The sequence below is a fragment of the Calliphora vicina genome, chromosome 4 (assembly GCF_958450345.1).
Source record: "Calliphora vicina chromosome 4, idCalVici1.1, whole genome shotgun sequence".
Taxonomy (NCBI): domain Eukaryota; kingdom Metazoa; phylum Arthropoda; class Insecta; order Diptera; family Calliphoridae; genus Calliphora; species Calliphora vicina.
In genome coordinates, this window is record NC_088783.1 from 101,108,734 (window position 1) to 101,124,900 (window position 16,167).

Sequence of the window (16,167 nt, forward strand, 5' to 3'; positions counted from 1 at the left end):
TCGCTCAGGACAAATTTCCAGCATTGACACCAATATCGACCACTTTGGATAACTAATATTTAATAGATATCAAATTATATATTTAAAGTTTAGTGGCCCAAAAGTCGGGAAGTCGGGAATGATAAAAAAAAAACTATTTTTTTCAAAACAAAAATTTTTATTAGTTCTAAAATTCTGAAATTTATACCTCAAGCTTGATTAAACTAGATTTAAGCGCCTGCTATATGTCGATATTGGACTATTTGAGGAGCCGCAGAACAAAAGGTACTTTTTCGCACATTTCAAATTTTTGGGAAAATGAGTTTTTTTTATTTCGCCCCTTAAAAAACTGCATGAACCTGGAAATGGTAATAAGTTTCTTACTTATCTAACTGCCATAAGTCACCACATTAAATGTTAAGGATGTTTGATATAAAACCATTTTAATATCGGAAAAAGAACCTTTTGTTAAACAAGTAAGAGAGCTATATTCGGCTGTGCCGAATTTTATATACCCTTCACCAATATATACTTTAAAATAAAAATTTTAAATATTTTAAGGTAAACAAAATTTAATTTTTTTTGCAGTTGTTTTTTCGAAATTGTTTTTTAAAATCTTTTTTTAAAATTTTTTTTTAAATTTTATAATTTTTTTTTTAATTTAAAAACTTTTTTTTTTTAATATTTAGTGAAAAAAAAATTCGGGTTAAAAATTTTTTTTCCCGATTTTGACCCATTGTAGGTCCAACATACTATGGTCTTATATAGGTCGCGGCACAGGTCTTTGAAATATCTATCATTAGATATCCATATTGTCAACTTTCCGAACCCCCAAATAACTTACATACACGATTCATACATCAATATCTCCGAAATTCTTCCGGCTCGGTCGCTATTTAAAATCGAGAAAATCGGTCCACAAATGGCTGAGATATAAGGAAAAAACTAGGACAACCTCGATTTTTACTAAGTCATTAATATAGACAATATGGATATCTAATGATAGATATTTCAAAGACCTTTGCAACGACGTATATAAGACCATAGTAAGTTGGACATACAATGGGTCAAAATCGGAAAAAATATTTTTTAAATTTAAAAAAAAAAAATTGAAAAAACTTTTTTTAAAAAAAATTAAAAAACAATTTGAAAAAAACAATTTTTTTAAAAAATTTTAAAACATTAAAAAAAATGTTGATTTTGTTTAAATAAAAATATATTTTTATACCCTTCACCATGAGTGGCAAGGGTATATATAAGTTTGTCATTCCGTTTGTAATTTCCACATTTTTCATTTGCGACCCCATAAAGTATATATATTCTGGATAAATGTTACGGTCCGGTTGGCCTGGCGAGGTTTCCCACTAGCTCTTGGCATGTGTTTGACCTCAGGGAGGTCCCAACCCTGCTCACCAGCCGCGAACCCGCACAGTAAACAAAAAAAAGGAAAACTACAACAAAACTGACACTACACTCACTATACCACACGAAGAATACCCAGGGACAGGTGTTGGTCCCTATGATGCCCACCCAACCATGTCATAGGCGCATCCGCTTCACTATTCCTATGACCCAAAATCCACTTGACACATCTCCACTTACCTCTCCATCATTGCCTCTACATTTGCTAAATCAAAGAAATCAGATTATAAAATCCTTACATGTTTTTATTAATAATTTTCTTAAATCTAAACAAAAATATATAAAATAAACATATTTAAACAATAAACACAAATATATTATTTAACATCACCTCTTCATATTTTCTTTTAGCCGTTACATTTTTGTTAATTTAATCTCATTTCTTTCTGTATCTATTTTCTGCTTGTGCATTTTATTCTTTCTATCTTTACTTCTAGGGCTCAAATATTTCAGCTTAATTTCAAAACTTTCGCTAATTTAATATTATTTTCTACATATGAAGGAGCTCCCTAAATTGTAGACTAGCGGCCGGCCATCACACGGTCATAATTTTTATTTTTACGATATATTTGGGCTCTAGATGTTATTTCATATATTTTTTACTTTTTTATTCTTCTCAGCTTTTGACGGCATCCGAGGGACTAGTGTAACTAAGTAAATGAACACAAACACATAAACTATCACATTAAACAATACACTTATAAATTCTTGTCACACAATCACAACTACACTTAACACTAACTTATACTTAATTTATTGTTGTTTTCATATTCATTAATTGTTTATTATTTTCTGCCTTTATGGATATTATAAATATATTTCAAAACTTGGCTGCCAATATTTTAATGAAACAGACCAATCATTATGCCATTCGTTTGCCATTAAATTATTTGTCTGGTCAAATCATTTAATTGTTTTTATAGTTGAAGAAGAAAAATATTACCTGGCTATTCTGTCCTGTGTGGTGTTGAGGAAGTCCATATAACAAATCCTCCAGACCTAGCCAGCTGTGTCCAACAATAAAAAAATGTAGGAATAACTATATATTTTCACTGAAATATTTCCTTATCACTAAGTGAACTTACGTTTTCTTCAACACACAATTTAATTTAAACAACACTTCCTTGATTATTATAAAAGGAACAAAAATTATTGTCACCACACAGATTCGCACTATTATTTTTGAATGTTTCTTGTTCGACTTTATACTTGTTTTTAATCTTGACTTCAATCTCTCGTCTTAATTACAATTTCTAGCGGCATATATGTATATATAGAGATATTGGAAAACATATATTGTTTAAAAAAAATATATAATAAATATTTATTTCAAATACATTTATTTATTTTGCGCAAAATTGGAAATTTCGCCATATTTCCTAAGTTCCCCTACACCTATTTATTTCCCTTAAATGGTCCTAAATTGTCTAGGTGTCCTAACATTGATACTAGGCTCTCATAAAATTTAGCAAGCTAATATTTTCATTCATAATTTAAAATAAAATAAAAATAAAATAACAAAAAAAAATAACCATACTGAATGGAAAATACAACACTGTAACTTTACTACTATGGTTACTAAACACAGCCACTACATATTCGTATACAAACAGCTGACACACACATTAACATATACTAAGTACGACAATGAAGAAAGGAATAGGCACATGAACATAAACAAAACAAAAGAAATAATTACACAAAAATTAAATAAATATATATAAAAAACTAAAACACAACATAATATGCATCCAAAAATAAAGTCAATAACATGAAAAACAAGAGGACTATACATAAATAAAACACAACATAGCAGACAACATAAAACAAAAATTGGGCAAGGAGAATATTAAAATCCACCCGCAACATAAAGTATATATAGTCTGTCCGTCTGTGTGTTGAAATCAACTTTCCGAAGCCCCCAAATAACATACATACATGATTCATATATCAATATCTCCGGAATTCTTCCGGCTCGGTTGCTATTTAAAATCAAGAAAATCTGTCCACAAATGGCTGAGATATAAGGACAACCTCGATTTTTTACCTATTTTTGACCTATATCTGGATTACTAAGTCATTAATATAGACAATATGGATATCTAATGATAGATATTTCAAAGACCTTTGCAACGACGTATATAAGACCATAGTAAGTTGGACATACAATGGGTCAAAATCGGAAAAAATATTTTTTAAATTTAAAAAAAAAAATTTAAAAAACTTTTTTTAAAAAAAATTAAAAAACAATTTGGAAAAAAAAATTTTTTTTAAATTTTAAAACATTAAAAAAAAAATTTGATTTTGTTTAAATAAAAATATATTTATACCCTTCACCTTCGTGAGAAGGGTATATATAAGTTTGTCATTTCTACATTTTTCATTTCCGACCCTATATATATTCTGGATCCTTATAGACTGCGAAGTCGATTAAGCCATGTCCGTCTGTCTGTCTGTCCGTCTGTTAGTTGAAATCAATTTTCTGAAGACCCCCGATATCTTCGGGATCCAAATCTTCAATAATTCTGTCAGACATGCTTTCGAGAAGTTTGCTATTTAAAATCAGCAAAATCCGTCCATAAATAACGGAGATATGAGCAAAAAACCGGGACATCCTCGATTTTTGACCTATTTTTGATCTATATATTTATTTATTTATTTATTTATTTAATTTAGTCTATGGATATTATCCTTACAGACTGAGTGTTAAATTAAATTGTACAATGTATTCTTAATGTAAAGATTGTTAGTTATTTAAATTGATAATAATATTTCGTTTTACAACATCAACATTTAAAGTGAAATCTATAAAGTTAAACATTTCGTTAAAACTACAACATAATTTCCTAAACGGATCTGCCATTTCGTAGTTTGTTCGAAAAGTTTTAACATAAAGTGGGTTATTAAATCGTAATGAGCGTTGAGGAACATTTAATGATATCTTACTTAAAAGAAAATCGGACAAAACATTTCCATTTAAAAGATTTACAAGAAATGAAACGTTAAGCATAATTCTTCGGCTTTTTAATGTTGGCAGTCGAATCAAAGTAAGTCGTGAAGAATATGATGGAAGCGAAGAATATCCTCGATATACATCTCTTAAACAAAATAGCAAAAATTGTTTCTGGACAGATTCGATACGATCAATGTAAACAATATAGTAGGGGTCCCACACAATTGATCCATACTCTAAAATCGGTCTTACAAGTGATGTAAATAATGTTTTAGTGATGAAGGGATCATTAAATTCCTTTGCCCATCGTTTGATAAAAGCTAAGATTCCTCGAGCTTTGTTAACAGCCATCGTAATATGTTGTATGAAGTTTAATTTTCCATCTAACAAAATACCAAGATCCATAATTGCTTTTACCGATTCTAGTTTATAACCACCGATGTAGTAGTGATCAAAAACATCACACCTTCTCGAAAAAGTCATGTGCTTGCATTTTTTCAGGTTTAGTTCCATTAAATTATGGCTGCACCAATTATAAAAGTTATCCAAGTCCTTCTGAAGGTAAATATGATCTGGTGAATGTTTGAGGCTTAAAAATATTTTAACATCATCTGCGAACATCAGTACATTCGAATAGTTTATTGCTTCAGGCAAATCGTTGATGAAAAGCAAAAATAAAATAGGGCCGAGATGACTTCCCTGCTGAACACCGGATTTTACCAAAATATTTTTCGAAATTGTAGAATTGAATTTTACGGACTGTGTTCTGCATAAAAGATATGACTTTAACCAGCTTAAATAAGTATTGTTGAAACCCATTGTATCCAATTTTTTTAACAGAAGTTTGTGATTAACTTTGTCAAAGGCTTTACTGAAATCCGTATAGATGACGTCAGTATGTTGACCAATAGTAAATCCTTCATTAACCAAAGTTGTTAATTGTAGAATGTTAGTCATAGCTGAAGATCCTTTGCGAAAACCGTGTTGACAAGTCGTTAGTAAGGGAGATACTTGATGAACGAGAGAGTCAGTAATACATTTTTCAAAAAGTTTTGGAATAGCGCTTAGTTTAGCTATGCCTCTATAATTTATTATATTTGATTTATTTCCAGATTTGAATAAAGGAATGAGGAACGATTCTTTCCAAATTTTAGGGAAGTAACCACATTTTAATGATGTATTAAATATAATTGATAAAGGTGTTGCAATAGCTGGAGAACAATTTTTCAAAACACAACTTGGTATGCCATCTGGTCCACACGACAATGAGGATTTGAAGCATTTTAAACATTTTATAATGTGTGTAGTGTCGAGTAATGGGAATGATATCATTTGAATGGGGTGAACATTAAATGGATAGATTTCATCATCATCATATTCGGCATTAGAGTAAGTAGATGCAAAAAATTCAGCGAATAAGTTGGTAATTTCCGATTCATCACTTGACTCTGTACTTAAATATTTCATAACTTTCGGGGTGCCACAAATCTTCCTTTTTGTGTTAACAAAAGTAAAGAACGACCTCGGATTGTGTTTAAAATTACGTTTCATTTTGATTAAGTAGTTTTTATACAGTTTAGCATTTAACAAATTGTATTCAGCACGAAGAACAGAATATTTTCTATAATCGAGTGCGTGGCCAGATATTTTGTATTTTTTGTAATGCTTATTTTTTGAATTTTTTAAGGAAGAAAGTAGTTGGGAGTTCCAGGGTGGACCAGTCTGAGAACGTGGTAAACGTTTTGGAATACATTCATCCATATATTGGTACATGGTTTCATAAAAAATTTTAATCATTTTGTCGACAGAATGAGGCGTACCATTTGGGATGGTTAATAGTTGAAGCCAATTAGTATTATATAAAAGGTTATTAAAGTCAGTATAGTTCGTACGTTGGAAGCAAAACATTTTTTCCTTTTTTATAAAATTTTTAACGCAATAAAAACCTTGAATATTACAGCTTATTTCAATTGTGGGGTGGTAACGATCTTCCGGCAGAGTAACTGGATCAACACGATTTACTGTACATTCATTAGGTACATTTACAAATACCAGATCAAGCAATTTTCCAAAAATGTTGTATGATCCGTTGATTTGGTGTAGACATAAATTTGAAATCTCACTAAATACATCGTCGCCATTTCCATCAGATCTTATGGGTATATAATTGTTATTCTCATTGAAGAATTGCCAGGTAATTTGAGGTAAATTAAAGTCACCAAGAACAAAAATGAGATCATCAGGATTTGTTTTTAAAGAGACAATTTTAATTGAAGCAATGTGCTGTTGATAAATTAATAAATCCGATTGAGGAGGAATGTACGAACAGGTAATAAAAACTTTCTTGTGATTTATTTTCATGACCACAGCAATAAACTCAATGTTATAGGCTGCATCAAATTTTAATTCCTCAGCTGAAAATTGATTAGAGATCGCTATTAATACACCACCCCCAGTCGTATTTGTAATTCTATCTCGACGGAAGACTTGAAAATTGTTGCAAAAAATTTCCATATTTAAAAAAGTATTGTTAAGCCAGGTCTCGGTGAAGCAAATAACATGATGATTCAAACTAAAACTATCTTGATATAGTTTAGAGCATTTACTTTTCATATATGGATTACTAAGTCATTAATATAGACAATATGGATATCTAATGATAGATATTTCAAAGTCCATTGCAACGATGCAGATAAGGCTATAGTAACGTGGACCTACAATGGGTCAAAATCGAGAAAAATATTTTTTGACCCGAATTTTATTTTTCATCAAAAAATTATTTTTGTCATAAATTTTTTTTCCAAAAAAAAAAAATTTTTAAAAAAATTTTTAAAGAAATTTTTAAAGTATAATTTGGTGAATGGTATATAAGATTCGGCACAGCCGAATATAGCTCTCTTACTTGTTTTAAGTATAATTTGGTGAAGGGTATATACTTGTTTTTTTTCGTTTTATTCTAGTGTTGTACGTTTTATTAAGTACAATTTTTTTAGAAACCATTTACTTATTAAAAAAATTAAAAAAAATTTGCTGACTTGATTGTTTCTAGAAGATTTCAACCCAAATATAAAAAAACCAATTTTCGATAAGATGCGAGGTTTATGGGATAACCTCCAAGCCTCCATTAACTGATTATCCATAAACTATTTAAACAATATTATTTCAATATATTTTCAATTTCTGAAAGTCCGGTAATATATGCTAACGATTTAGTCTAACACTGAACGTACAACGCAATAGCGCGAAAATGTTTAGTCAGCTGTTTTAAAATTTTGTTTATGTTTTCATTTTTGTTGTTTAAACTAATTTTTAAATTTATTATTCAGCTAATTGTAATTTAATATGGATTTTGATTTATTTGAACCCGATGAAGATGACGATATACTGTCCGCACTCAATATTGAACCAACACAAGCTCCCAACGATGCCTTAATCAACGACATTATACCAGAACTCCAATGTCAGGGAGATGATTCATTAAATGCCGAATTTTCTTTGGAAGGTTTTATTAAAAATGCATTTTTGCATTTTAATTTGGCAAATAGAAATAAAGCAATTGAAGAGGTAACATTAAGTTCTTATGAATTTCAAAGACATCAACTAAGGGGAAATACAGTAACAAGTTTTGTTTTTGGTGAGGCTTGGTAAGTAGTACAACATGCAATTTGTAATGAGTGAAAAACAATAGTCATATTTCTTTACAGCACAAATGTACAGTATTTAATAGCTAGTGTTCATGGCTCTTTGGCAACAGTATCTGACGAAATATCACTTTATCGCAGACGTCGCCAAATTACTCTATTACTACATGTCGTTCTTCAAACTACCATTGCAGATGAATGGATTTTCCTTAAGCCACATCTGACTCGTCTTCGAACACTTCTGAATAATTGTATACAAACAGGGACTTGGAAGCTTGTGTACTTTGCAAACAGTTGTAAGGGTAACGAATGCAATCTACCAACATATCATTTACTACATGGTATTCTCGAGTGGAAATTTTTAGATTTATGCATTTTGTATAAATATGGATTGGATAATTCTTCAAAATCCCACAATTCCCTTGTAAATCAATTTGAACGGCTTGTAAATGATTTGGTAATCTGTTCGATATTTGTTTATGTTAAGAAACGAAATGCTGAATTATTATTTTCGTCGCCATTTCCATGTACTTGTGTTAAAGAAATGTGGTTACTTTTACAATTGGCCTTGCAAAAGTGGTCATTGAAGGGACAAACGGAAGAAGAAAACATTACATTTTGGTCATTATTTAACAAAGCTATGGAGAGAATAAAAACTAAAATGGGTAAGTAGATTTTCGTATATGGTAGCTTTAGACGCTACGACTTTACGAAGAGAAAATAAAATGAAAATTCATTCATATGCCCAAAAAATGACGATCCCATACTCTTCTACACAAAAATATGACAGCTCTTATTACTTGTGGGATATTGTTAACGGCGGTTTAGAACTTTAGAAGAAGGGGGTTTCCACTACAATACTTTGTATTAATACAAATCAAAATTTCAAAATGTATTGTAGTGTAAATCCAAAAAGTAGCAAGTATTTGAAAAATGTTCAAACAAAAATACAATCAATTTTATTTTGTAACACAGACAAAAGTTTTAACATAAATAATATGATTTGATTTCATTCATAACATTCCCAATAAGCACTATTTTGTTGGAATTTGACTTGAATGCAAATGAAACTCATTTTAAACTTGAAAAATATTTGAACAAATTTAATATTTTTCAAACAAAAAACGTATAGCTTGAATTTATGTTTCCTTTTTACTGGAGAATGCTATTGAAATAAAGTGTAATACAAGTGTAATTCAATAGCTTGACTATAATTCATGGCTTAAATTAAACTAGCTTTCAACTTGAATTCCAGTAAAAATGCTTATTGGGGTTTAAGCCATGTTTACAATGATGGAGTATCCCACTCTGCATCATATTACATTTCATAGCGATAAATATCAATGAAAAAAATTAATTGTATAAGATAGAGAAATAACAAAAATTCAAATAAAACAGCAAAAAAAAATATGTTGGTTATGAAATTCACACCATAGATGAGGGCTGTTTTACTGAACATTTTACCATCAAAAAGTAATTTTCGTGAAAATCAAAGATAGGGGGTTTCGGATATAGTCCCTCGATGTGGAAAAAATACAAATATTTTTTTAGTTACAAACAATTTTAAAAATTTTCAAACATAAATACTAGAGCCCTGCAGGAGTGACTCTATTTGTCACGCACTCAACTCATTTTTTGTTTTTAATATTATTTACAAAGTGTACGCACCATCAGAACGGATTTTCTCTTGTGCCCGTAACGTAATTTCTGAAAAAAATATGCTCCATTGCCTCAAATGATATTGCGGTAAATCAAATTATTTTTTTACACATGAATCACAAAAAATACACAGTTTCACAAGTAATAGATGCTCTCAGTGCTAATATATAATTATAAACATTTTACACATTTTTCACTTTATTCACTTTACAGTAGTTTTGTTTACATCTCTGAATAACATTTAAATATAATTATTACATGAGTTACATTAATAAAATATACATGTAAACAATAATGCGTTTTATTTGTAATCTCGCTATAAAATTAATTAATTGTTTTAAAATATAATTTAAGTCACTCATGCAGGGCTCTAGTAAATACCATACTAGTTACGAATTCTTCATTAAGTAATTCATTGTTTTCTGTATCCCCTTAGATGATTTTTCTCTAACAACACTTAGTTACTGTGAATTTTCGAACTGGATGTTACAAGCTTTAGTTCGTTTACACGGCTTTCGCTCTAATGGTCAATATGAAGGGCCGAACTATTCCAGAGCTACTGGAGAGGATGTAGAAAATTTTGAATTTTGCGAGCGTACAACTCAACAATTTCTGAATAACAATCCCAATGAAGATCAACTGCGAGTATTTATTGCACTACTAACACCAACTTTGCTGCAGTGGTGGCAACCCAAAGTAAACATTCCCATGATAATGTGGGAACATTTTCACAAGAAATTGAACTCGTCATTTTATATTGCGGGAACAGCACCCAGCAATTTGGCCGTATCATGTAATAGTGGACGGGCATATGTTGATAAATACCGAAATCTTTTAAATAAACATCCAGATGCTAATCTAAGTAGTTATACACTTTTCATCTTATTAATGGGAAAATGTTTGGAGAGATTAATGTCATGTAATGCCAATCATCAGGCCCTTAAACTGCTTGGTCGGATCTACACAAAATTTAGCGCACAAAAATTTCTAACGCTGAATGAAACAGGTATACATCATTTGATTGAACTATTTCTAGTATTATCACTTTGTGGTGATTTTAGTGACTTGTCGGCAAAATTGCGAGACAAACTATTGTCTATTGCATTTGAAAAAGTGACTGGCCCGAAGCAGGTGGCTGTGGCAAAAGGTCACATGGCTTTATGGATCCTATATGCCGAACATCAATACGATTTAACGGATTATGCAACGAAACTTTTTCAACAATTATCGGCCATACGTTATGATCTTTCGGTATCCAAGATCATCGCTGACACACTCTTGGATATATTTGATAAAGCCGATAATTTTCAAAGAGGAGAACACATCTTAGTTGGTTCTTGGATACCCAACTTCCTTAACAATTGTACACCGGTGGAGCAAGAAAGAACATTGGAAGCCATACACTTAATATTTGTTAAAGTTCAAAGTACAGAACAATTCTTGGACTCAAATAATGAGCTGTTGAAGGCTCTAAATAACACCATACTACCGTTTATCAAGCAACAGTATCTCAATAATTTCAGCCATTGGCTGCCTACGTTGGCTGCTGATTTCTGCACGCATTCGTTTGCGATAACAGATGTACAAAGTTTTCAAAGACTGTTCAACTACTTTACGGAACATCAGCCTGCAAATCGCCAAGCGGTACCTCAATTTTTACTCAAAATACTCGAATCTAATCGTCATACTCTTGTCGATCACACTACCATAATGCAAATTTGGCTCAAGAGTCTGGTGGTGTTGACAGCAAGCAATGAAGATGTCGCTAAACTTACTAAAATCGTTGTGAAATTGCCCGAATTTATCGCAATGACGAATACTGATGCCGATGAGTTACTTCAAGCCAAGGAGCCCTTATGCATTTTTATTGCAGCAGTTGGTAAAAAATACGATAACACCGCCGATTATGATCAACGTAATACAATATCAAATAACTTCAATTCGTATATACGCAACTTCGACAAATGGCTAAATCCAGATTTTAAAACGGAGAAATCTGAATTGATCTTTCGTTTTTACAGCTTTTTAGCTATTGTCATATTTAATTGTCCTCACATAGTTTATGCCAAATCGAAGATAACATGTTTCTTTCACATAGCAATAACACGTTACATTTTACCCACAACTATACAAATGGGAAAACCGCCAGAAGGCAAACTGGCCCAACTCATACATAAAATATGGCCTGTGGTTGTGCAAGGCATTGGACGTTTAAATTTCAAGTCTGATGCATATTTAAACAAAACATTAACGGATCTCATACAAAAATGGACACCACATTTCAAAATTTCTCCAAATGCCAAACAAGTTGCACGACCATTCATTAACTGCCTACAGAGTGATAACCACGATTTGTCTCTGTTTGTTTTTGAGAAACTAACAAATCTGTTCTTGTCGACCCAACGGCGACAAGCCGATGCAAATGCATGTTTAGTCATTACCATATATCAAGAAGTTGTTGAATCGATTTCCTCAAAGCACGATGATGAAAATTCCGCAGCACGTTTGCTAACATTTATGAAGGGAAGTTCTTTATTCACCTTGGAGCATATAATGATGGTTGACGAAATTGTACCCAGTCGCGCTCTACTATTGGATTTATTTAAACGCCTAATCCATAGTCCCGTTTTTAAGAAATCAAATGCATCAAAGGAATTGTTCAGGGAACATTTACGCGTTTTAACCAAAAAACATTTATCATTCTATACGTTTTTCTTTTTTGAACTTCTAATGAAACTGTGTTCCATTTCCTATGAATTAATTGATGACATAATGCCATTTTTAGTCGATGAAATTCGTGTTGTTGAGGCAAAACGTGGTGCTGGCGAAGATAATCGAATTCGCAGTTGTTTAAGTAAGTTGCAACAGAGTATTAAATTAGCTAAGCAAAAGAAAGTGTAAATGTTTTTGTTGTTTTTTTTTACTAAAAAAAATTAATTTGTAAACTTTTTTGTAATTAATAAATTTATAAGTACATAGTATTTTAAGAAATCGTTTGTTTTTATTAATCTTTTGGATTATATGCTCTCTTAGAAATGAAATAAATTGTGTGCCAATTTTGTACACCACTACACTATTGTATCTACAATGTCAGGTTGAAAATACCGCATTTCAAAAAGGAACTATACTGCTCTGAAACGAATTATTTGGTGTTAGCGGAGAAAGCAATACATTCCAGTGGGAAATAAGTTTAAGTTTTGAATTTGGACCTCCAGATGCGCTTCCAGGGGTCCACAAAGTAGGACACCTCGGGTATGTTACATTTTGAAAACGATCCTATTCATTCGTTTGGGTTCCGATTTAAAAAAATTACATATAAAGAATCTCCTTGTCGAGCACTATAAAAAACCTCGTCGTAGCTATAAATTATCTCTTATAGATTAGGAGATATGCAAAATTTTACTATTATGAAATAAATTTGTGAAACTCCTTAACTTTCTGGATTTTCTCGAAATTTATAACAGTAAGGAAATTGAGCTCGTTTAATTTTTTCGGTCATACCTGCGAATAGGTAACGGTATCCTACGAAGACAAAAACTCATATATGTACATACAAGTAAATATGGATATATTTTAAGTGAAAATAAGCTTTTATTTTAATATTTCTCAAAATATGTTAATTTTGTTCCTACATTTCTTGTTCTTGTGGCCTGAGACGCGTTAATGGCCTGGGGAATTTTTAATAACTTTAACATTTTTCAACCAATTTTTGTTTTTTATATCTCATTAGAACGACAATTACGTACACATTCAATTGCAAAAGTAATTATTTAGTAGCAAAATTTTTACAAAAACTGAAAAATTTTAATTTTTGCGATAATACATTTTGTGGATCATTTTGACCCAAAGTAGATATAGAGTTATCTCCAAAAGATTTTTTTTACTGTAATTTTCATTAATATAAATAAATCTACATACTTAAAATAATGAAGAATGTTAAGAAGTTTCACAAATTTATTTCATATAAATAGTAAAATTGTGCATATATCTGACCGTTGACCTTGATGCTCGTCCCGAAATCGTTGTCCGATTTGGCACAAATTTTCAGCACTTAACTTTAAGACATAGTGTCACAATATTCCACACGGCACTCTTTGAAATCTAAAATCTGTCACCCTAGTAAACATGTTATATACAGTGACCGACAAAAGTCTACATACGACCATTATTTTCGTAACTCGCGGACTTCTAAACCATAATAAGTAAAAGTAATGATGCAGTTTTATTTCAAATGCATTTTTAGTAATATAACAAAAAAATATCGCTAAATTTATAATTAATTTAACTTTTATTCACAAAAAATTAAAAAAATATGTTGACAAAAGTCTACATACGATCTGTACACTAAATAAACATTTGTTAGCGAATACACATTTTCACAAGCGTCTGGGCATCGACGCAACTAAATTTTCCACTTCTGCGGACGTTATATTTTGCCATTCTTCTGGAAGGTTCTACTTTAACATTGGTGCACAAGTAATAAGATGTTTTCGGATCTTCCGTTGTAAGATTTCCCACACGTGCTCAATAACATTTAAGTCCGGGCTTTGAGGTGGTGTGTACAATTGTCATGGGGCATGGTAGAGTAGCCAATCTTTGACAATTTGAGACAAATGTTTCAAATCGTTATTTTGCTGAAAAATACAACTTTAACCAAGAGTTAAAATATTGTTACGAAATTGTACTTGAATTCAAATATAACGATTTTAACGGCTGATTTAAAAGTAGCATAATGCTTTCAAATAACAGTGCTGTAATGGCAGACTGTAACATATCTATGGGCATTGTTAAATAAAAGCTTTCAGTTGATTTGATCGTAAGTTGGCAACGCTGTATTCGAATATTCAGTTAAAGAACATTGTAGAAAGTCCACCACAGATGGCGTATGATCTAGAATATTCGAACTTTGACAGTTAAAGAGCTTTCTAGATGGAAATGCAGTGTTATAAATAGTGGCAGAGGTTGCAGTCGTGAGTTGAGTTTATCAGAGACGCTTTTCGAATAAACATCATATAAGTGCCTTAAAGTGTGTTGTGTTTTCAAAGTAAATTCGTGTACATTATAAATTGTGTCTGTAATTCTGAGAATTTATAAACGTGTATAAAAAACATTGAGTGGCTATTTAATTCTGTTGTTGTTGTACATTTTAAAGAAATAAAGAGTTGTTACAATTTTCAAACTACTAAACGGCTTTTATTTGCAATCAAAAGTATCCGGTTTATTTAAAGGAAATAAACCAGCGTTTTGAAAAGCTTAAAACGTAACAATATCAACGGATGCTCTCAAATTTTGTTCCAAAATGGATTTGAACTGATAATGATCCATATTATCCTCAATAAACACTAACTTTCCCACTCCAGAAGCAGCGACAGTACCCCAAACCATCACACTGCCAACACCATGAACTGCAATATTATCATCTTATACGATATATGTATTTGGTGGATCCACAAGGTATCCTATCATGTCATAATGTTCTATTTAAAAAATTAAGTCGTGACAAAATTTTAAAAAGTCATCTACAACATTTAACTTAATTATGTACAATTAATTACAAAAAATCGAGAAAATAATTAGTTATGAGATGTTTACCATAGCATCAATCGTGATTCATCAATAGGTGACATTTGGAGTAAAATTAATTTTTCGACATATCGCGGTTTTTATTTCCTCATTTCATACATTACATATTTTTTAACATGAAAGTCATCTACGTTAACATATTGTTACGTTTTAACTTTTTCAAAACGTTGGTTTATTTCCTTTAAATAAACCGGATACTATTGATTGCAATAAATGCCGTTTAGTAGTTTAAAAATTGTAACAACTCTTTATTTATTTAAAATGTACAACAACAACAACAACAATTTAAATTGTCACTATGTGTTCTAATACACACACACACACTTTATAATGTACAAGAATTCACTGGAAATACAGCACACTTTAAGGCACAGCGTTGATGTTTACTCGAACAGTGCATCTGATAAACTCACTCGTTTGGTGTTCTCACGGCCAATTTATATGCACTGCATTACCATCTAGAAAGCTATATTTCTACATTGATCTTCAAACTAGAATATTCGAATTTTAGAGCTTTCGATATTAATCGTTTAGTGTTGCCATACTTACAAACAACGTTCAACTCAAAGCTTTTATTCAATGTTAATAATGCCCACAGATTTGTTACAGTTTGAGAGGTACTGCTGTTTGAAAGCATTATGCCGTTAAAATCGTTATATTTGAATTCAAATACAATTTCGTAACAATTGGGGGATTCAAACGGTCTGCTATTAGGTCGTATTGTCATAATGTCGTAAATATTTTTTTAGTTTAAACAAATTCTTGTTGTGCTGCAAAAAAAAAAGTGTTATTTTATGACAAACCAATAAACATACATAGTTCTACAAGTCTTATTAGTTTATAACTTTTTGTTTGAAACCCAACAAAAATGTATTTAAACTAAAAAAATATTTTATGACATTATGACAATACGACCTAATAGGAGACCGT

General features: G+C 31.0%; 1 protein-coding gene across 1 annotated transcript; it reads left to right on the forward strand.

Annotated features, from left to right (window-relative positions):
* Positions 1–7,664: 7,664 nt before the first annotated feature.
* Positions 7,665–12,579, forward strand: LOC135958910 (protein MMS22-like). Its single transcript, XM_065509854.1, has 3 exons — positions 7,665–7,998; positions 8,059–8,660; positions 10,091–12,579. Exons 1-3 carry the CDS (start codon positions 7,697–7,699, stop codon positions 12,553–12,555), a joined length of 3,369 nt encoding a protein of 1,122 aa, XP_065365926.1. The 5' UTR covers positions 7,665–7,696; the 3' UTR covers positions 12,556–12,579.
* Positions 12,580–16,167: the final 3,588 nt, after the last annotated feature.

What these genes read in the sequence shown, in the direction of transcription:
- LOC135958910 (XM_065509854.1), top strand. Translation starts at nt 7,697, where the DNA reads ATGGATTTTGATTTATTTGAACCCGATGAAGATGACGATATACTGTCC. An exon ending in TTTGTTTTTGGTGAGGCTTG is followed by an intron (nt 7,999 to 8,058) that starts GTAAGTAGTACA and finishes ATTTCTTTACAG; the next exon opens with CACAAATGTACAGTATTTAA. An exon ending in GAGAATAAAAACTAAAATGG is followed by an intron (nt 8,661 to 10,090) that starts GTAAGTAGATTT and finishes GTATCCCCTTAG; the next exon opens with ATGATTTTTCTCTAACAACA.